Below are 22,948 nucleotides of genomic sequence, written 5' to 3' on the forward strand. Positions count from 1 at the left end.
GCCTGGCATAGCAAAGTTCTTTAAAATGGAGCCAGTGGGAGCTGTGATTGGCCGAACCTGCGGACGCTGCAGGTAAACACACTGGCCCGGCCCGTCAGCAGATTTCCCTGACAGGCCACATGCCAAAGGTTTCTGATCCCTGCTCTAAATCATTTATGAAGATATTGAACAGAACCGGGCTCAAATTGAAATATGTTCTGGTATATTCCAACTTAAAATTCACGTTATTATTGCTTATGCAGTGAGTTAATTAGCCAGATTTATTTATATATGCCTAAACTGAGTAATGGTGGGAGTTTTATTGCTGTTAATCTTGTCCTTCTTTCCCCTCCCTATTATTTGTTCCCCTCATTTGTCAAGTAATGCATGAAATTAAATTGTAATCTCATCAAGGCAGGGACCATGTGTTTGTATTTGTTCTTTAAAGCACCTTAGGGGTTTTTGAGCACTGTTGGAAATACTTAGACTGGTAAGATACCTCCACCGGTTATCTGTTCAATGTAGATTTCAATCAGTAGTATTATATGGCTTAAGTGAACTCATAAAACGTCACCACTCAGAATTGCATACAATCAGGTGAGGGGGAATAGAGTACAGGAAGTTGGAAAGAAAATTCTGGAGCAGTGTCCCCCTTTTGAACTCAGTCATAAGTCTTTTAGTACTCTCAGGGAAGATGTGGCATAGAGTAATTGTCTGGTGTCTCTGTAAGGGAACTGTGAAATACTGTATTTAAGGACAGGTTTCAGAGTAGCAGCAGTGTTAGTCTGTATTCGCAAAAAGAAAAGGCGGACTTGTGGCACCTTAGAGACTAACCAATTTATTTGAGCATAAGCTTCCATCAGCTACAGCTCACTTCATCGCAAAGTGAGCTGTCGCTCACAGAAACTTATGCTCAAATAAATTGAAGGATATTATAGTAAGTATTGTGTTATGGTGTGATGGTAAGTAATCAGTCAGAAAACTGATATTTTAAATGGCTTAATAAAGGAAATAATATGGAACTGTTTAGTGGAATGTGACAGTGGATTAGACTGGTGTTCTCTGCTGTCTGAGACCCGGCTACAGACTTTTGTTCTGAGAAGGAATAAAGCTTTACAAGAGTTGACCTTGTAAAGTAGGAGGTAGTATCTGAATAGAAGAAATAGGCTGTTGTGTTTTATAAGTGAGGTAGAGAAGATTGAACCGACTAGCACTAGTAGGTCTGAGAAATGCATTTTACAATGTGAAGAAGTAGGTGCATTTCTTTTCAGGGGGAATGTCGCATACATTTGATTGGTGCAGCTAGAAACCAGTTCACGTGTGGAAATGGTTCTTCAGCAGCGTAGTTGATTTTTAAAGTGGTGAGCAGAAATATGTGGTGCTAGGAGATAGGCACACTCACTGATGGGCAACGTCCTAAGGGCCCAACATTGCAAGCCCTCTCTTTGTTTAGAAAGCCCAGCAAATAGCTGAGTACTTAGCATAAAGGTTTGCAGGTTAAGGCCTTTCATCTTTTTCCCCTGGAAAATCTAGGTAGGATTGGATGGAAGAGTGGTCCTAGCCCGCCTGAGGAAACTCTGGCTGCTGGGGACCTGAGGAGGCCACTCAGCTGGTGGCTCTAGGTTTGTTTCTCTAGATTTGTGATCCTTTACCTATTAGAATGCAGTAGTGCCAGATGCTGGGCTGCTTGTATCCGCCTGTCGTGCTCCTTCCTTTTATTGGCTCCTCTCTTTTTCTCTTTGCTGCCTCTGTTCTGCAGCAGAGAGAGAGAGTACTCAGTGCACCTATTTACCCTTTCTTATAATACAAGAAGAGAACTTCCAATAAAATTGAAAGACAGTGGGCATAATCCTGCTCCCATGGTAAGTCAATCGGAGTTTTGCTGTTGACTTCATTGGGGGCAGGATCAGCCCAAGTGAGTTTAAAATTGATAAAAGGAAGCTTTTATTACACAATGTATAACTAAATCATAAAAGCTTTCATTTCATCTTGTAACTTACAAAAACACATACAGAATTAAAAGTAAATATATCTGTGATTTGAGGTATCCAGCATTTCAAATGTTTTATAATGTTTCCTTTGTAAAGCATTTCAGCTCACCTTTAAAGAGTTTGAAAGGAATGCAGTGGAGCGATAGGAAGTTAACCCAGATCGATGATGATGCTGTAAAATAGAATGTGAAAGATTAGAGTGATATGTTGCTTACCATAAATAAGAGCATTTAAAATATGACTTTTGAAATAGAGACTAACCAATTTATTTGAGCATAAGCTTTCATGAGCTACAGCTCACTTCATCGGATGAAGTGAGCTGTAGGTCACGAAAGTTTATGCTCAAATAAATTGGTTAGTCTCTAAGGTGCCACAAGTCCTCCTTTTCTTTTTGCAGATACAGACTAACAGGGCTGCTACTCTGAAACCTGTTGAAATAAAAACTGCAGCTCCATTTGTGTGCATCCTCAGTCATTTTAATGTAGCCCTTCCTGCATCTCATGGTAACTATGCTCATAGTACAAGGCTAAGGAAAACTGAGTGAATGAGATGTCTTAGGCTTGGCCTATACTACAGAGTTAGGTTGACATAGGCAGCTTATGTTGACCTGTGTCAGTGTCTACACTACAGCCTTCAGCCTTGCTCCCACCGATGTAAGTGCTGTGCTACACCGACATAACTCCACCTCCATGAGAGGTGTAGGGCTTACCTCTGTGTAATTAGGGTGATATGAACCTGTGTTTCTTACATCAGCTGGTGGCTATCTTGTCAATTTCATGGCTCCCCAGCCCTGAAATTGACAAGAAAGCTAGCTGCTGTCAGGTCTCCACTCCAAGACAGGCTTGGGCTGCCACTTGGGCTCCACACCAGGAGCCCTGCTGCCCCCCAGGGTCCTGGGACTCCAGGTGCAGGCTCCTAGCGGGGAGCTGTGTGGAACAGAGAGCCTTGGCTCTTTTTTTTTTTTTTCTCTCTCTCTTTCTCTCTCTGCCCCCCCACCCCCCACACACACTTCCCCTCTTCAGTCACTGTGTTGTCCTTAAAAGACTCATTTCAGGATTAATTATTACCATTATATATATATGTTCATATTAAAGTCAGTGAGGACAGGAGGGAGGCCGCTAGTGTACAGGGACCATATTCAGGAAAGCATTTAGTGTATGTCCTGTTGGAGTCAATGGAATTGAGACTTGAGAATAGGAGGCTTCAGTTTTGACACAGGACTCTTAGATGGTTAGCTGTACTCCAGAGTCAAAAGGTATAAGAGGGTTTAGGCCAGATTAACTCCATTGCAATAGATGAAACTGAACTCTGAAGGGCCATTTATTTTTAACAAAATTTAAGCAGGTTTTGAAGTACTTCTTGAGTTAGTACTATTTCTGGTACCAAATTAATCTGGTTGTATTTTTCTACATTCTCATTTCTTTTCCTATAACTGGATAGAATGGAGGATGTCCTATAACTTTGTAACCACCTAAAATAGGCACAAAATAGGTGGAATGAAAACAAGAGAGCATGGGGGAAAGGTTCTGGTGTTGCATCCCTGTTGGTCCGTATGTTGCCTATTGCAAGTTCTTTGAAGCATGGACCCATCTTGCTGTATATCTTCAAGATGCCTAGCACACTTCTGAATACTGCATAAAGCTTAATTATAGTAATAATATGGAAAGTGTAATCTCTGTTAGTTACTATGCTGCTCAGTAGCCCCAGTTTTGCATGTCGGTGGGAGTTTCCAAGAACACTGTTGTTTGTGACCATTTGAAAATTCTTGGATTTCAAAGAGCCTGACCTTTCAGATATAAAACTAAGCTTTACAAAAAAAAAATCTCAGGAATGTTTGGGTACATTGTTATAACGATTATTACATTGCTTTGATATATTTTGTTCCTCATCTGCACAATTTTTAGGGTTTTTAGACCATTCTTTCTGAATGACTGAGCTTTCACAGAAACAGAGGTTTCTAAATTCCACACTGATCAAAAATTGTCTGACAGTATGGTGTGTTTCATTTTTTTGAGGGTGGGGGTGGGTTAGTTTTTTGTTTTTAAAGAACCAACCTGACTTAAATCTGATGTTGTGCTGTCTGTGTAACGTCTGAAGCTCCAGAAATTGGGGTGTCTAAACTTTTTTAATTCCTAAAAAAAAAGAGCTAGAGATGTATTGATTTAAATGAATCTGATGCAGAACGTGTCTCTTGTATTCTATTTTCTGGGAATGATAGTTTAACCCGTCTGAATACCCCATTTACAGTAGAATGGAGAAGAAAAGATTAAATAACTCCTGCCAAGGATGGCAATCTTTTAATCTTCTAGCTATCTTGCTAGCTAGAACTGTCTGTTAATAGAAGGTATGACCCCTCTTTTAGGAACCTCAGATGAGTATTTTGAAAAAGGTTGGTATAATTAACACATTTTAGTTGATGGAATACAGTTAAAAGTTCCTTTAACTTCACTGACAGGATTGAATCCTGTCAATCATAGACCCCAGAAGATGTGGTAATGAAGTATGTAATCCATTTCTTAGAAAAATTTTGTGGTTTCTTGACATTTTTAGGGCATGATTCTGGTACCCTTTCTCATGTTGAATAGCATCTTACTTCAGGAGTGACTTCAGTGGGACTTAAGGACATGCTTAAGTGCTTTGTTGAGTTGGGATGATTTGCTAAATTGGGGACATAATAAGGTGCTACTCAACATGAGTAAAGGGGGCAGAATCGCTCCCCCCTCTTCATTTCCCCACCCTGCCATCTTTTGAATGTGACAGTTCTGGTAACTGATTTTTTTTTTTTTTTAATGTATCCTTGACCTTTGCAGGTGCATTGGAACTGACACAGGGAATAACACTGAGGTAACCTTTTAGTCCATGCAAGGGCTTTAAGCTAAACAAATTCATGCTAGAAATAAAGCCTGCATTTTTAACCATGAGGGGTAATTAACGATTGAAACAACTTCCTAGGGTAGGGGGGATTCTCCATTTCTTGAACTTCTTTAAGTCAAGACTGGATTTCTTTCTAAAAGATGGATGCTATCACTGAAATAAATTTATGGACTAAATAGTTTATTGGGTGAAGGTCTATGACTTGTGTTATGCAGGAGGTCAGACTGGATGATTTTAACAGTCTCTTCTGTCCTTAAAATCTATTAAATGTTATCTACTTCTACCATATAAAGTACTTGGTTAGTTGTGACCCCAGTTTACCAGCCATGAGTCTGACTAGACACTAAAATGGATTTATTAATAGCAAGATTAGAAAACGGAGGTAATTATTATAGGTGGGGTTGGGAAAATGTCGTCTTATTAAGGTTGCCTGATATGTCCTATTATAAGACCTGTTTTCAGTTGTTTATAACATTGCCAAACTTTAGCTGATTCGTCTGAAATTTTCCACTTTGAAGGTCTGTCTCGAGCAGAATTTTTTTTTAACATTTTTTAGCCAAAACAGTTGCATTGTTTCTGAGAACAACGCTAGGGAAAAAAATCTTGTTTTGCCCATTTTAAAAAAATTCTGGTGTCCTTTTCTTTGAAAACTGTAGTTGGCCCCATGCTTTGGAGCAGGGACTTGAAATTTGCAGGAGGGTGATCTTTGTGTCAGGGATGTGCCTTTTGCTATCCCCTGATAAAACTACCCAAGTTACAAGCTTTTGAAAAATTGCAGTTCACACATGGTCAGTCAAGACTTGCTAGAGCATTCCAGCTAAAATCATGGAAGATTCTGTCCTCACTGAGCATGCTTGAACCTCTTGCAGCTACTGGTGTTGACCAGACTGTACATGTACTGTCCCCATAGAATGACAGAACATGGTCCAGCCCAGGGCTACAGAGGCCAAAGCTGGACTTCCCCTATAATGGCTGCTCCGTGCCACAGTGGAGCCAGTCTCTCCTATGCTCTCAATGATACCTCACCCCTGCTGGCACCCAGACAGAGAAAGCTGTCTGATCAAATGCAGAGGGGATAAAAAACAGAGCAGGGAGGAAGGAAAAGGAGTAGATTGGGACAAGGAGATTTTTGGAACTGGGAGCTGGGACTGGGAGGCAAATTAATTCTGGTATTTTCTAGCGTTTGAGTGCTTGACTTTGCAGCCTTAATTTTCTTCTAATAATTTCAAATTACACCCAAAAAACATTGGCTAGTAGACAAGGGTGTGAGATAGGCATCCTTAGGTATGCCACTGGATGGACCACAAATATATATATATATTTTTTGGTACTTACTGCAGTCCTTATTTGGGAATTGGCTATTATGTGGCTCAGTGACTTCAGTGGGGCTATGCTTGTTAGTCAGCAATAGATTGAAGCTAGTGGGGCAGAGTCTCATCTGGTGTAAATTGTCATAGCTCTGTTGAAGTCCATGACAACTGACCCACCAGCTGAGGATATGCCCTTATGTTTGCAAGATCGGTTTATTTATTTTGAAATCACAAAGGAGTCTTAAATTTGTCTGAAGTTATTTGGCTTTTATTTAAACAAATAAAAATAACTAAATAGCCTTTTTGCTGGAAATGAACCAAGAATTCACTAAATATGGTGGGATTTAAATTGTTCCAAACAGATCATTAGAGTCTTGCTGCTACCAGATAACAAAAGAGAACATAATAATTTGAGGAGGATACTCATACTGAAACCATTTATACTTTACAATAAAAGCTTCTTACAAAGATTGCTGGGCATACAATTAAGAAGAATGTTTTATCAGCTGCAGTGTTTATGCTATTAATATCCTTTTTTTTAAAATTTCAGAACAATAAATCTAAACAATAATTTACTGCAACAAGTGCTAGGAAGAAAACATGAGGTACTATGTATCTTGACAGAAAAGATCGTAACAACTCAAAAGTGTTTGGTGTCTGAACATATTCAGACGGAAGAAAAATATGGTGGCGTGGTGGGACTCCGTACAAAAATTGTAAAGGTAAAAAAACAAAACAACCCACCAACCATGCAGCGCGCACACAAATATTTCTTCAACGTCATTAGATGCCTTAAAAACCTCAGTTATGGTATTAAAAAAACAATAACTGAGAAAATTTCCACTTTTTTTTCCTCCTGATTTTGGACAAACCATATTATAACTGACCATATCCTGCCCTTGATTTATTAATTGATCGAATAGATCTGTTTCTTCTTACTGCTAGAGCTAAGCACATAACTGGCAATGAGCATGTTATCTAATTAATTTAGCTCTTTCTCCTCCATATGAATTTTCTGAGAACAGATCACTTTCTTCATATGTATTCATTATTTTTAAGTATTTGGCAATTTTTGTCTATTTTAAACTGTATCCATTGCAAATGGTTCTCCACAAGTATTCGATACATTGTTTAGTTGCCACTGATTGGTAGAGTTCCCTAGTTGGATGAGTGTGCAAGCTCTTTTGGGGTGAATCTAGAACCTGGTTTCCATGAATACTCTTGGCATGTGATTCAGTTTTTGTGAACATTCATGCCCACGACATATGATAACACAAATGTTAAAGAAACAGCACTTTAAAGGGGCAAGAGCACAGCTGAAGCCAATTCATGTAAAAATTCAAGTGACTATTTAGAAACCAGATTTTGCCCTGTCACCCAGCTCCACAGAGTATGAGGATCCTCATTGTTTGACCGTTTTCTTCAGGTGCGTTCAATGTGCTTCTGAAATAACTAACAAACTGAGGCAAAATCATCAGAACTACCAACAAATCCCCACTGTAGGGGCACTTCCACTGACCTAAAGCTGGCAAAGGTACCTGCTTTACCAGTTCTTGTGCACCTGGTTGTAAAGAGGATGGGGATGAGCAGGAGGGGTGTCAGGATGGGAGGGCAGAGCAGCAGTATGACAAAGCAAGGACCAGTTTTTTCCCCTGACTTCATGGGACTTTACACCAGGAGCATAAGTGAAAGCTAACCCCTGCACACACTGGGACTGGAAGCTGAGGGTTGAGGTGCTGCTCTTGTCTCTTACCACTGGGCTGAGCTCAGGCCCAGAGAGCTTTGTTAAGATAAATGTTCAGACCTCTAATATCATATGTGATCTTGATTTGGGCACAGTGGAGAATTGAGCTAATGCTTTTCCTAATCTAATTTTTGTTACCCTGAAGTTCATTTTGTGTGCAAGCTGCTCTGTAGTTGACTCAAATAAACAGTGGATGAATCTGTCCCCCAGGTTTCAGTGAGCGAAAATGGGAATGTGAGAAAGGATTCCAATGTGGTCTTAGAGATTCCTGCTCCCACCACTATTGCCTATGGCATAACTGAACTGTATATAAAGCATGATGGTCAGTTCGGTAAGTACAATGCCCGTTTTCTTTTGCATGTAGCTCTGCTATGGAAAAGAGCTACCTCCTCAAGTAAAGCCTTTCATTCACCTGCAGGCTTACAGCACCTGGTTCTTGATTGCCCCTGCATCTTGCATAGTCGTTTACACCAGTGCAAAATGGGCATAAAATGTTGCTACCATTTTTATTTAGTAGCATTTTATACACTCTTCACACTCACTTTTCATTAGTATAAATAACTGCATAAGATGCAGGGCAACAGTCACAGTATTGCCTGTCTGTACAAAATTTTATTAGAAAAAATGAAGAAATAAAGTGTGAGGCTGGTAGTTCATGAGCTTTACTGATTTTACATTCAAATGAATATAGATCAGCTCAGAAAAAGACTGTAAAAATTTCCTTGCCATGTTCAGTCTTTGTCTCTTGGTTACTTCAGATCAGATTCACTCAGATTACAAGTAAAAATACATTGGGGTTGGAGATTTTGGTTTGTTTTGCTGGGTTTTTTGGTTTGTTTTGTAACTCCCTGCTCTGGACAGTCCATCTGGGCTCTTCCTTGTGTATCATAACTACAAATCCCAGACCCACGTGAGGTTACAGAGGATAATGTGCAAGAAGGAAAGAACCCAGGTTGAGTGTGCAGTGCAGGCAGTTAGAAAAGTTAGCGCATCCGAGATGAACTGTCGATGTCCTTAACGTGCAATTGAGATGTAAACCTACAATGCATCTCATTTGGGTCTGTTACAGGAGATGATGGCCAGCTGGAATCTGGACTGACTTTTTAATCTCCTGATGATGAGTTTGTAGGACTGGCAGGAATAATAATAATAAAAAAAAAATTGTAAACAAAATGTATTTGACCTAAAGTCATCGAGACACGATGAACAGGAAAATTCCATAAGGCCGTGCATTTTATAGTCGCTTTTCAGAACTGAACTGCATTTCCCAGTTAACTACACTACGCTGAATCAGGTCTTAATAAGACATCAGGCCAACGATGTGTATTGAAATATTATTTAGTAAAAGTTTGTGGCTGGGAATCTCTCCCTGGGAATATCCTGTGTTCTGTCAGCTAGTTAGTGTGTGCATGCATTCATTGATCCGTATTCTCATGTGTTTCTTCACTGCTGCCTGACCCTATTTTCATTTTAATTATCTAGTCTTTCCCTCTTCATAAACAACATATGTCTCATGTTGACTTTATTTGTTGGACTTCATAAACAACATATGTCTAGTGTCTTTTTTTTTTTTTTTAATTTTAGTTTGTTGCAATAATCATCCATCCCTTCCCTTCCTTTCAGTGGGCAGGGAAACCAGTGGGACTAACTGCAGAGTAAGGTACTCTTCAGCAAGAGTAAGAGTGGAATTAATATCTGCTTAAGAATATAAGAATTGCCATACTGGATAAGATCAGAGGTCCATCTAGTCCAGTGTCCTGCCTCTGATAGTGGCCAGCTCCAGCTGCTTCGGAGGAAGATGGAAGAATCTCCATAATGGATAATTATCGAATAACCTTCACATGAGTCTTGTTTGTTCTCATTTCTGTCAGTGGTTGGCTTATGCCCTAAGGCATGAGAGTTTAGTCTCTCTCTATCTCTCCTCCTCTCTGTATATACACTCTCTAACATGGCTAGGGAGGGTCTTAGCTATAAAAATGTCTAATCCTTTTTTGAATCCTGCTGAACCCTTTAGCACAGTGATTTTTGTGTGTCTGTGTTCTACAGGTTAATTATGCACTGAATATAAAAACACTCCCTTTTAAAGGGTTGAATTTTTTTCCCTTTTGATTTCATTTTGTCCCCTTGGTTTTGTGTTACGACAGCGGATAAATAGTAGCACCTGGCTGATTTTGCTTTGTACCATTCATTGTTTTATATACCTTTGACATGTCTCCCCTTAATAATCTTAGTGTCTCTGCGTCTCATCATTTTCATTGCCCATCTCTGGATCTCTTCAGTTCTTGTCACCTTATCTCAAACATGCTGGCAGAAACAGATGACTGTGTTCTAGGAGAGGGTGCACCAATGATTTTATATAGTGGCATTACGATATTTTGACTTTCCAATCCTCTCTGCCCTCACCCCCACCTCTATAAAGAGTCATGCAAACTTAATGTGCTATAAAAATAATGAACGATAGTAACAATACAAACTTTCATAGACTTGTTTGCTTTTGAATCCAGATCTGTTATGGGATTTGACAGTTGTGACTGCCTCACTTATTTTCACATGATGCTGTGTATGTATTTCAGTCACTGGCCTCATTCTCCCATAAAGGGCAGTTGGGTTTTTTGTTGTGTGTTTTTTTTTTTTTTTTAGTGATAGCTTCTCCCTTCAGGTGTGCGTATGTAAATCACTCTAACAGTAATGGGAGTAACACAAGCATACTGAGACAAGACTATACTCCTTAGTCAGTAATGCCTTGGCTGCTGCCCTTGCTGGGAAAGGCTTTTATTTGTTTTAATCTCTTTCTGTTCCTCTTTAAGTTGTTTTACAGGTGACAGCAGCTTTCTGAAAGATTGCTTTTTTTCCCCTTCCTTCTGTAGCAGAGATTTTTTTCCCCCTCACCCTTTGAAATACCTGTTTACTTTTGGACTTTCTTCTTTGTCACATACTACTTTAAAACTGACTGACTTACTTTTTTTAGTCTACCCATTTGTTTTGCTACAAAATGCCATGGATGGTATATGGTTCAATATCTTTTTGGGCCATTAAATTTTGTAATAACATACAGGGTCTTGGATTATTTCACATATATTATTCTTTTGGGCATGGCCTAGTGGTCTGAGCATAGGTCTGGAAGTTACAAACTTGTACATTCTAATCCTGGCTCTGACAGTGGCTCCCTTTGTGTCCTTAATTTCTGCCTTGGTTTCCCCATCTGTAAAATGAAACTTGCCTAACTCTCAGGGTAGTTACTGTTTGTGAAGAACTGTAAAGCTGGACATTGTTGGGTAGACAGTACTCTGTTACTAGCGATAGTCTTCCATATGATGAGCCAGATTGTGCCCTCTGAATTGAGTAGAGAAGGGATCCTCCACACACAAATGTCCCCTCTCTTTCACAGAAGGGTGGATCAGTGCCTTCTGTGGCATTGCTCCCACCTCCTTTCCAGTAGCCCACATAGAAATCTGGCTGGGGGCAAGGAAGTGGCAGCCCCACATTGGGTGGGGTAGAGGATGTACATCAGCCCATCGTGAACTGACCGAGACTAGACTGGAAATGTAATGCAGCTCGAAGCTGTATTTCCTTTCCCATGGAGTCTCCTCCACAGTGGGTGTCTCCCTTGAAGGGTAGTCCTGGAAGCATCCATGGCCAGAGGAAGACCCTAGTGATGCGACTCTGTGGGAGCCAGGCTGCTACTGAGCTAGCATGGACCTGGCCTCTCACTGATCTATGGGGCTTAGGGATGGACCTTCAGCCTTCCAAAAGCCAGGCAGCCCCATAGAAGAACCAGGGCAAAGCTCTGAGGGATGCTCATGGAGTTTTCTGACTTGTAGCTCTTTCACAGGGGTTTCCTGCAGGAAGGGGTGATCTGGCCCACTGTATATAACATCTAGTAGTTTATAGATAATGTGAGAAATATATAGATTCTTCCCTCATATATAATATGCAGGTTTTAATTGTCCATGAGGAGCATTGTTCTAATTTAGCAGATTGCTTCTTTTCTTGGTATTTGCTGAACGGATTATTAAATGCATCCACAAAATCTTGTCTCGCGTTCTGTAGTTAGTACCTGTTTCCATTTACATCAAGGCAGATCTGTGCACAGTACTGTTCTAAATAAGCAACAACATATAATGTACGTAGTTCATGTAGACAGTGACTGTTAGCCATTTTTTTCCATCTACAAGAAATCAGTTACATAGCCTTCCTGAGTGCATGTTTCTAATGTCTACATTGAAAGTTCTAGCATTAATATTTGCTTCTGTCCACTCATGTGGTTTTATTTATTTATTCACTTGTGTTTCTAATTACAGAATTCTGTCTGCTAAATGAGCAAGAAGGAGGTTTTGAAAGAGAAAACACAGAAGGCTCATCTTATCCATATTCTTTACCATTTAGAGACTCTTCCTTTCTATATCAGCCAGACGCTGTGGATAGTGACAGGCACTCTGGAGATAGAAACATCATTCCCAGCGATGCGTCCTTAAGTGTACTGAAACAAGGTATTACCAGAAACGCTTTATTTGATTACACTACAGAGTCTTAAGCAAGATAACAGAAGGAGGTATTCTTGCAGAATAGTACATAGAAATTATGCTGTCCTGTTTTAATAGCCTCTAGCAATAACTCCTTGGTGATCACTTAGAAAAAAATTGGAAGATATTGTACTTCTGGAATGAATGTATGAAGGGAATGGGAGTAAGTTGTTTCTCTCCTAGGAACATATTGTTACCCTTTGTCATAAATATAACCTTGTACAGTTTTGGTTTTACATCCATTTTATTATATCCCTGCTAAACTGCACAAGATTAATAATTTATGTTGGCACTGAAAAATGTTCATTGAGAATATTTGACACATGATGTGAAAACATTCTCTTAGTAAAGCTTCTCAGGGAAGGTTATTTGACATCTCCAGAAATACAAAGCAGTTTTTTCTTCATGAACCTCTGAGTTATGAGAAACCTTGAAAAAATCAGAGTTGAACACTAGGACTAAACTCAGATGTGAGCTAAATGGCAGTGCAAATTACATGTTGGTAAATTAAGTGGCTAGGGAGTGGAAAGGTACAGTTGTACCAAAACAACAAACAGGAAGGAGTAAGAAGGTCTAAAATAAAGGAGGCCCCATCCCTCTTTTATATTGCCTCCAGTAGTCCTGCCTTTACACCCACTTCCCCATACCAAGGTGTAATTTACCAGTTATGTCACCTCTGAATTTGGCCCTGAGTTCAGTTTAGTCAATAATTTATGACCAAAATAGCCATTTTATTGCACTAGAATAAATCCTATTCTTCTCTAGTGTAGACTTGCTTAAGAGAACTTCTCTTTGTAGGGATAATGGGTTTGTTTTTTTGTGTGGGAAGGACTCTGTGTTGCACTGTTATTTCTTAATACCCTCTGTGCCTGTCTTACTTAAAGAATTGTCATTCTGTTTCTTTGATTAACCTACCCTATTTATTGAAATGCTTTTATATTGGAATAATTTGGGGAAGGTGTTTGACCTCCTTCCCCCTTTTCCTCCCATCATGATGTTCTAGTATTTGTATAATTATTTGGTTGACCCATATGGAGAGACACTACCTAGAGTAAAATTATTGTTTTTCAATGTCTTATAATTATTGATGTGAAACAGGCATCTTTAAAGATCATGTGTTTGTTTGACAAGTGTTACATTAGGCTTTAAAAGTAACATCCGGCATCTTCAGGGATTAAATAAAAAAAAATCCCAAACCCTATATTTCTGTTGACTGGAACTCACTGCTGGAATATTGATTTCCTACTCATAAAACATCTTGGCTTAATACCACGTTTGCACTGCAGGAAAAGGAATCTAATAAACTGTAGTTGAGTTTATAAACTACATACTGTAATAGGTTAAATATTATGTAAAACATAAAACGTATGTTTTTTGGTCAAAGGAGAGAGGTGTAAAGCTGGTGATGATGAAATATATGAGGACAGTAAAATAGTGTTACTATCTGAGTTTTTAATTTGAAGTATGAACAATATCATCAGCCTTAGTTATTCATGATGTTTTACCATAATATGAAGCAGTTCAGGAATAAAATATTCTGGTTAAGAAGTAAGACTACCTGGTTCTAAAAATGAACATCCTACTGGGAATCATGAACAGCTTTCATGTGAAAAACAGTATTAAAATATTGAAATCTTAAAACTGAATATTGATGCCTAATAACAGTATTTATTTTCTCTCAGTTTGCACTGACACTTCATTAATTTGCAAGGGTCACTAGTAAAACACACCTGTAACCAAATGTGTCCTACATTTCATTGTGAATTCTAGAGATTAGTGATTACAGAATTTTAGTTGCATATACTGGCATTTGTAAGAGTCATGAGTTTAACATTGTGTTTCTTTCTTGGAAAGATCTGTTGCTATTAAAGATGCAGTTCCAACCCTTTGTGAAGCTTCCAGAAGACAAGCAAGGAGCTTTAAATAAAATATTTTATGAGCTCTTGCATCATGAAGAAATTGTGATTGCACTGGAGGAGGTGGTAAGATGATGGAACTTTTTTTTTTTTCTAAAAATAATAGAGCTAACACGTCCCTCTATTCAAACACTACTTTTATAAGTATTCTTTAACAAGTTTTGTTGACTTCAGTGGGAGGAAGATCAGGGTTTGTTTCTCTGTCTAGTTTAAAATGTGAGAACCTAATAATGTATCTTTTTTTTTTTTTTTCCTCTTTCCAGTTAGATAGTATTTTCACAGGAGAAGAGCCGGATTTTACAGACCTGAAGGAGTTGAAACCTCCACAGCAGCAAAACATAACCGACTTCTTGCAGCTGGTTGGGTACAGTTTACAGAATGAGCTGTTGCAGAAAGACCAGCTTCATTATAAGGGCCTCTTCTCAGCTGCTCACATCCTGATCAGTGCAGTGGCAGGTACAATGGAGATAACTGCAGCTTTCCCACTTAGAAACTCCTCTTTTGTGTACAGCATGAATTTTTATTTTGTAGGTAAATTGCAACAGCTGGGTAGCTTCAGTACATGTAGTGATTTCTGTTTCAGTTTTATGGGGCTAGGGTGGATAGAGAAGAAAGCACTTTGTGGTTCAGGCTAAGAATTAAATTCAAACCCCTTTCACTACATATTTTACAAGTAAAATTTAACGTTCCCTGGAAATCATTTGATTTGAGCTTCCATTGAAGCCAGACCTTTTCACTCAGTTTTGTAAATGATTTACTGTTCTTGTGCATCCGAATCCTTCATATCTAGTGTCTCAGGGTTGCACTGTAGGTGCTGGCTTCCTTGTATTTGCTGAATATGTGGCTTATGTTGAAGTACAAACCATATTTAGCAAAAATACTTTAATATGTAGATCTGTAATTAGAGGGTTTTTATGCTGCCACAGAAAAAGGAAATTAAACATAAATGTAAATGAATGCCACCCTCACAATGAAATTGGCACTACAGTGTTAATTAAAAGCCACCTGCAAATCCAACTTTCTTTCTCATAAAAATCTTCGTTCCATTAAGTCAGGTGTTGAGAGGAAGTGAAGTGTTATATTGGGTAACCATGTAGCACTGTACAGTGGAAGGTCAGTTTCTATGCAACTACATAGCACCAGTTTATGAAAGATAAGAGACCTTTTGAAAGCATGACCCAGTGCAGAGATTCAAAAGCAATTGAAACAAAACAGACCTGTTGATGTACTGATACTTTTTATAGTCTGACAAGTAATGTACAGTTCATCAGATGTAACCTGGCTCTGGACATAATATCTAGATCTGACATTCATGTATACCTGAAGCAGTATCCGTAACCAGAAAGCTGCTTTGTAGCTGTTTTCCACTGGGAATTATAACGATATGGATTATACAGCATGTCTCTCATATTAATGTTGGGGCAAAGACCCTGTCTTCCTTTAAGCCCAAATCCTCTGTCCAGCACCCAGACCTAATACCATGCCTGGCACTAGGATAGGCAGGAGACAAGGAGAGAGAAATTCTCCCACCCATGCTGGAAAGCTGCCTTTACCACCCAAAGGCTTACATTGCCCTCCTAGCTCCACCCCCTGCCAACCTACTTGCACCGCCCGATATGCTGCTGCTAGGTTCACGCAGAGCAGGACTCCGCAACACACGGAGAGTGTACACACTTAGTGCAGCTCCTAGCATCCGTTTCCTCCCCCACGTAGACTTAAAGGCTGTAAGGCCAGAAGGGGCCATCACGATCATCTAGTCCAGGGGCTGGCAAACTTTTTGGCCTGAGGGCCGCATCGGGTTTCCAAAATTGTACGGAGGGCTGTTTAGGGGAGGCGGCGTGCCCCCAAACAGCACACGCCCTGCCCCGCCCACAACTCCCCTGACCTTTATCCAAACCCTTCCCCCCCGAACCATGCTGCCTGGAGCACTGGTGGCTGGGAATGCTACAGCTGCACTCCCATGCACCACAGAGCACCGGGTCAGGCCGGGCTCTGCAGCTGCACTGCCCCAGGAGCTCATAGCCCCCCCCACTGCCCAGAGCACTGTGCCGGCGGTGCAGTGAGCTGGGGCTACAGGGGAGGGGGTACAGTGGGGGAGGGGCCGGGGGCTAGCCTCCCAGGCCAGGAGCTCAGGGGCTGGGCTGGAGGATCCTGCAGGCCATAGTTTGCCCACCTCCTGATCTATGGCCTGGAACGTGCAGGGGGTCAGACTAGAACCTCGCCTGCCCACTCGCTCCTATAATAGAATCATAACCTCTGAGTTACTGAAATCCTCAAATTATGATTTCAAGACTTCAAGTTACAGAGAATCCACCATTTGCACTAGTTGAGACCTGCAAGTGACCTGTGACCCATGCTGCAGAGGAAGGTGGGGGGGGGAGGCAAAAAACCCAGGGTCTCTGCCAATTGGACCTGGGGAAAAATTCCTTCCTGACCCCAAATATGGCAATCAGTTAGACCCTGCGTATGTTAGCAAGAATTTTATGTAGTAACTCCAAGCCCTCCCCATCTAGTGTCCCATCACTGGCCATTGGAGATATTTGCTGCTAGCAGTCGCAGATCAGCTACATGCCATTGTAGGCAGTCCCATCATAACAACCCCTTCGTAAACTTATCAAGCTCAGTCTTGAAGCCAGTTAGGTTTTTTGCCCCCATTGCGCCGCTTGGATGGCGGCTTCTGCTGCCTGGAGAGCTTGTACACACACAAGGAAGGGGCTAGATTTGGCTCTTATGGATGTACAGCACAAAGCACACTGACAGTGCTCAATAAAACACACAATAGTCTTCAGTGGTGGGTTTGTGTTGGTCTCCAGAGCACTTTATACTAATCAGGACAGCACTGAAGAGAAGCAGTGGGGCTGTCACTGCCCAGCAATGGAATTTCATAACTGTGTGTGTGTAGGCTTAGCTTGTTCATATACATCCCTACAGGCTACTTTTTAGCAACCAGCCTGCTTCAGAGATCATGGAAACTTAACTCTTCTTCTTATATCTCCTTCCACAGAATTGTCCGACTACACGCTGGCTCTGCTGCGTGCTTGCTGTGATATACAAATAGTCCCTATCCTGTGTTGTTTGGTAAGTAATCCAAAAGGGAGTGGACTGCCTTAGTGTTCAGAGGTCAGTCCTAGTGACTGTAAGGAGTCTGTAGGCTCTGGCTGATTGTATCTGTCATTAAATAAAGGAGAGGTCAGAATATGCTACAAATTACATCAGTAGGCATTGATTAAGCCTAGTCACCATCTGGTCCAGTGTTTTAAAATGACAAACAGTGCAGCTAGTTTAAACCAAAACTGGATTTCTTCCTTCTGACACGTTGTGGCATGTAGAAAACTAAATGAAATGTGAAGCAAGAGAAAATAGGAACTTTGGTTCAAGTGTCAAAGGTCACAATTTTATTTTACTAAACATCTAATTAGACCACTTCATAAACCAAAAACCTGCAGTGGGCATCAGAGGTAGGAATTGCATTGTGAAAACAGTAATATGTAGGCAGTGATAGGTTTGAAGTGCAGAAGCTCTGAGCCTGCCTGTTACAATACTTTGTTAGAGGTTGTGAGGAGAGGGGTGGGAGTTCTCAGTTGCTCTAGGTTCTGTTGGGTTCAGTGACCAAACTTTGGTAGGGAGCTATAGGCAGGCTTGTGAAGAACAAGGATCAGAGTGGAAAGTCAGCTAGGGGAAGAGGAGCTGAACTTGCCATCTGGAAGCAGAATGACTGGTGTCGGGGAGGGATCAGAGGCCTGCAGAGGAAGGATAGGTAGCTGAGGTTGTAGGATAGGCTGGAGTGCTCTTGGCCATGGACCACTCTGTCCCACTACACAACCATGCATGTAGGAACCCTGAGCTTTGAACTTCTTTGGAAGTCCTCTGGCCAGCTGAAACTGTCACAACGCCCCCTCGATTGCTGGTCCAGGGGCTTACGTTGATAGTGGCCAGAAAAGATGTGGGTCTCATCCTTTCTATCTATCGGAGCAATGGCAGTCTCTATAGGGCACTGGGGGCTAAGGATTACATATGGAAATAGTAGCCCCCACAGTGAGGACCTGAGCAAGAGGCTTCACTCAGCTGCTTTGAGGAAAAGGTTTGCAGTTAAAGCATCACTTTCCTTTGACACCAAGCCCCTACTTTAAGTGAGTGTTGGGGCAAAACGAGCGCCTCCATTGTCGGTGCCAGTCTGAGATATCTTGGGCCTGATTTTTTTTAGATTTGCCAAGCACCCCAAACTCCCAAGGAAGTCACCAGGAGCAGCAGGGTGTCAGCTTCTTTGAAAGCCAGGCTCATGTTGTCTCAAATTGGACACCGAAAACGGAGGCATCTAAAATTAGTGGACGCTTTTGAGAATGTCTGTGTGAGCTTAAGTCTTGATTCAGTCTGAATGGAATCACACTTGTTAATCTTTACTCTACCTAAATGTATCTTTTGGCAGCAAGACAATATATTTTCTCGTTTTTCCAGAACCTGAGTCCCCTGAGTTTTACTGCAGAGAGCAAAGATCTATGATGTCAGAAACTGTACTCTATGAAAATAGCTTTAACCTCTTTCTGTCTATATAAACACAGCCTAATGTCGCTTCAGCTGATGGCACTTTGACACTGAGAGATCCTGCCCTGGCCCCCCTGACTGACACAGGAAGATTTCACATAGTGCAAAGGCTGTTTGCCCTGTCAAACATCAACCTTGAAATGATGGAGTCTTCAATGAAAGCTGTAACCATGAAAGAACCTAGCTTTTTCCCATTCATTCTTTATATTGCCTTGTATGGATTTTATGCCTTAGGTGGGACCATCTGAGGAAAAAAGAAAAACCTAGAATAATAGCTGAACATACTGCACTAATAAATGCCAGATCTGCCGTGCTATAGAACCCTGCAAATTTTGCACTCATGTGCCTGGGAGACAACTGCAAATCACTGAATTTTGTAACCAAGTGGGTGAGTAAATGAACATGAAAAATACAAGGGCACTGCATCCCAGCATGGTCATTGTTCATTTAGGGCCTGGGCCTGCAGAGTGCCCTCAAGTGCTACTCAACTCGGCACCTTGCAAAATCAGGCGTTTATTTTGTCAGTAGTAGTTTAGATTGATTTATGGCAATACTCCACAGTATAGCAAATACTCCATGTCTCTCATTTACTTTCCTAAAACTAATCGAATTAGTGATTAGACCTCACTACAGCATCTTTACCGATCACTTTTTTGTGCAAGTTTCAGCAGCATGCAATGTTTGTTACACCCTAAACTCTCGCTTAAAAATGTAATGATTCCTTTTGAGGTGTATGTATGTACTTCACTCTGGTTCAGTCCAGACAAACACTTGTTCTACCCTTCTGACCTCTTCAGTGTGGTGATTTTTTTAATAAAAGTAAAGTATTTGTTCTCAGTGCATTACTTTGCTATCTGTCCTCTTTAATCCTAATTGGGGTGTTTTCCTCCTCGTGTGAATGGTGATAAAATATCACTGCTCTAAAAATAAAAATATCACTGCTCTAAAAATACAGTGCAAATAATTGTAAATGTTGGTTTGGGAAGATTTCAGTTAAAAGACTGAGGGTCATGTTCTTATACTGCATGTAGTGGATCGTAAAGTGAACAAAGGCAGCATTGTGGAAGTGTGCCTAGGCGGGAAGAATGGTTCAGTATCTAGGCTGCTAACCTGGGATTAAGGAGATTGGGGTTCAATTCCCTGCTCCCTTCCTCTGTGATTTTAAACATGTCATTTAGGGCCAGATTATCAAAGATATTTAGGTGACTAAAAGTACAGATTGACACCAAGGGATTTACAAGCTAAGATTGCAATGGCCGTTAAGGTGCCTAAACTGCTTTGGAGCTTTTGGAAATCCCATTAGGTGCCTATCTGCATCTTTGGGCACCTAAATACCTTTAAAATCTGGTCCCCGGGCTCTAAGCCTCCATTCCCCATCTGTAAAACAGGAGATAATAGCACTGCCTTACCTCACAGGATGCAGGGAGGATACATACATAAAGATTGTGAGGTGCTCAACTTCTATGGTGGCAAAGGCCACATAATTCCTTTACTAGACACACACTGTCTGTCCGATGAAGTCAGCTCACTTAAGCTTATGCTCAAATTTGTTAGTCTCTAAGGTGCCCCAAGTACTCCTTTTCTTTTTCCAAATACAGACTAACACAGCTGCTACTCTGAAACCTGACACTGTCTATCGTTTACTGTAGTCATGTGTTAATTTGTAAGTGGGGAAAGTGGAGTCCCTTTGTCTAATAATAATTAACCTACTTTGCTGTTTAACTGCCAACCACTAACTCTTTGAAAGCATTTTCATTGTAACAGTGTAAATTATCAACTGTTTGAATTTAACATTTGATCTGAAAACAGAACCATAACTTACTTCTCATTTTGTTCCGTTGTGTTTATACATTATGGACATAGTCAGTCTCTTGGGCATAATACATCACCCCACACATGAGCAATTAGAGTCCCTGGCACATTTGACTGAAATAATTTTGGGATAAGCCTGCATACAGTATTTTGCTCAAGGACTTCAGTGACAGGGTTAGACTAATGGATTTTTATGAGGGCTGAATTCCCCCTTCCCTAGGCTTCAGAGGCTGAGCTGCACTCTGAGCAGTGGATTCAATGCCCTGTCGACACAGCTACTTTTAGTGCAAGGCTTATTGACCCGGCTGGGTCCAAAATGTTGTGTAGGCATACCCAGAGTAGAATGGCCACAGATCTGCTCCAGAGCGGAAGGAGGTTTCTACCCCTGTCTGTTGGTGAATAGAGGGAAATATGGCTAGAGACTTGCATAAACTTTCTACCCAGAATTCTTCCATGGATGTGTCAGGAGCCACCATACTAGTACACAAACTCAGAATTGCTGGGCTAATGGAACAGAAAGGAGAGTAGGAAATGGCTTTTACCTTGGAGCAAGGACTATTTCTGTTTTAAGGGTCCTGTATGGTACTGATTACCTGCCACTGCCGTCATGTGCCTTCTTTAGGAAGACTCTTCAAAGGAAGATGAAACGGGACAACAGCACAGTTGAATGAACTTGTGTGAGGCTCCTCCCACACAGCCCATAACTAAAGCTCAAGTCAATATAGCTAGGGTAGCGGGTGACATCTTCCGACAGGACCAAGCACAAATTCCCAAAGGGCTGGAGGCAGGCATGCCCACATTCATCTCAGGACTTTGGACAGCTGCTTCTGGGAGCTGCACAAAGCAAGGGCAGGCAGGGAGCCTCCCTTAGCCCCAGTGGGCTGCTGACCAGACTTTTAATGGCCCAGTCAGCTGTGCTGTCCAGACGCCGCAGGGTCCCTTTCTGGACAAAAACCAGATGCCTGCAACCCTACCTACCTCCAATTGCCCTCCCTTCCAACAGCCCCTCTGCACTGCTTTGACTCCCTCCTCCCAAACCCCCCAGCAGTGGTCTTTTGATGTTTCCCCCTATTTACCCCTCAACTACCAGTAGTGCCACTTGAGGCCTCAAGCAGGGGTGAAGGCCACACCATGCAGTTCCTTGCTCCTGGAACAGTTGGATCAGCTCCATGAGCTAGGGCCTCTATAACCTAGGATGTTGTGACAAATCAAGTGGTGGCCTGGAGTCTGGGTGTGGGAGGCCTTACAAGTTGTGATCCTGCAACAAAACCATGACCTGCTTCTGTGCACCACCTTGCTCCCTCCTCACTAGCAGGCTGGACTGGGCCCTTTGCTATGGCTCAATGCTTGGGATCAAGCCATCCTGGCTTTACTCTGCCTTGGGCACTACTGGGAGAGAGTGGTGCAGTTTGGGCTCCTGGGTGGGGCCTGCACAGGGAAAAAGCCTGGCAGAGAAAACACTATTCCCAGGGCACCAGCTCCTCAGCAGTGTCCCTCCCACACAGTGACAGCTCCTCCTTGCCCCATGGCACCCTCCCCAGATGCAGCACCTGTCCTCTCCACCCACAGCCAGCACCCCCTCCTCCATTGCCCCCCCTGCCCACCGAGGCAGCTACCCAGCACATCCATGGGTGGCAGGTGAGCTGCTGGCTCAGGGAGGCTAGCCCTGGTCCAGCCCTGCCCCTCCTTCCCCTGCCGGAGTCCAGAGCCACACACAGCCCTAGGGCTGTCAGCCCTGGCCCCCTTCCCCCCAAGCATAGGGTGGGCAGCCTCAGCACTGGCAGCCACCCTAGTCCCAGCCCCATCACGCTTCCATGAAGACAAGCAACCAGCCTGCCTGGGCTGGGGCCAAGGGGGAAGGGCGGCTTCCGGGCAGAGCATGGGCAGGGTCACACTGGGCTGTTTGGGAAGGCACAGCCTCTTCCAGCCTACGATACATGCCGCCCATGGGCACCTCCTGCCCTAACAAGCAGCATGTGGGCAGCCCCACCCCTGCCAGCCAGCAGCTGCCCAAGCTCCTCTGTCATGTGCTATGGGGTCTAGGAGGAGCCCCACCAGCTAGGCGCCGTACAGCCTCTGAGGTGGCAGCAGCACGAGCAGCTGGGGGATCAACTTTTACTGAGTGAGTTGGGGGAGGGGGGCACCTCTCTCCAGCTGTGTGTGACACCTGCCAACTACCCCATGCACCACCTCTTCCCCCACCCTGCTCTGCTCTCCCCCCCCCCCCCCGAGCCACCATCCTGCCCCTGTGCCACCC

General features: G+C 42.2%; 1 protein-coding gene across 2 annotated transcripts in view; it reads left to right on the forward strand.

Moving 5' to 3' along the window:
- The window catches only part of GSDME (gasdermin E), a 31,145-nt gene extending 11,424 nt beyond the window's left edge, over positions 1–19,721 (forward strand). The window contains exons 4-10 of one of the 2 annotated variants that reach the window (XM_084620615.1): positions 6,705–6,876; positions 8,109–8,229; positions 12,200–12,388; positions 14,276–14,403; positions 14,601–14,793; positions 17,342–17,415; positions 18,793–18,931. In XM_084620615.1, the coding sequence (XP_084476741.1) occupies positions 6,705–6,876; positions 8,109–8,229; positions 12,200–12,388; positions 14,276–14,403; positions 14,601–14,793; positions 17,342–17,415; positions 18,793–18,837 (922 nt within the window). In that variant the 3' untranslated portion in view covers positions 18,838–18,931. Of the gene's footprint in view, positions 1–6,704; positions 6,877–8,108; positions 8,230–12,199; positions 12,389–14,275; positions 14,404–14,600; positions 14,794–17,341; positions 17,416–18,792 lie in introns of both variants that reach the window. The other variant, XM_084620614.1, reaches the window with a different exon arrangement.
- Positions 19,722–22,948: the final 3,227 nt, after the last annotated feature.

This window comes from Lepidochelys olivacea (genome assembly GCF_965140295.1).
Source record: "Lepidochelys olivacea isolate rLepOli2 genome assembly, chromosome: 2".
In the NCBI taxonomy this organism is placed as follows: Eukaryota; Metazoa; Chordata; order Testudines; family Cheloniidae; genus Lepidochelys; species Lepidochelys olivacea.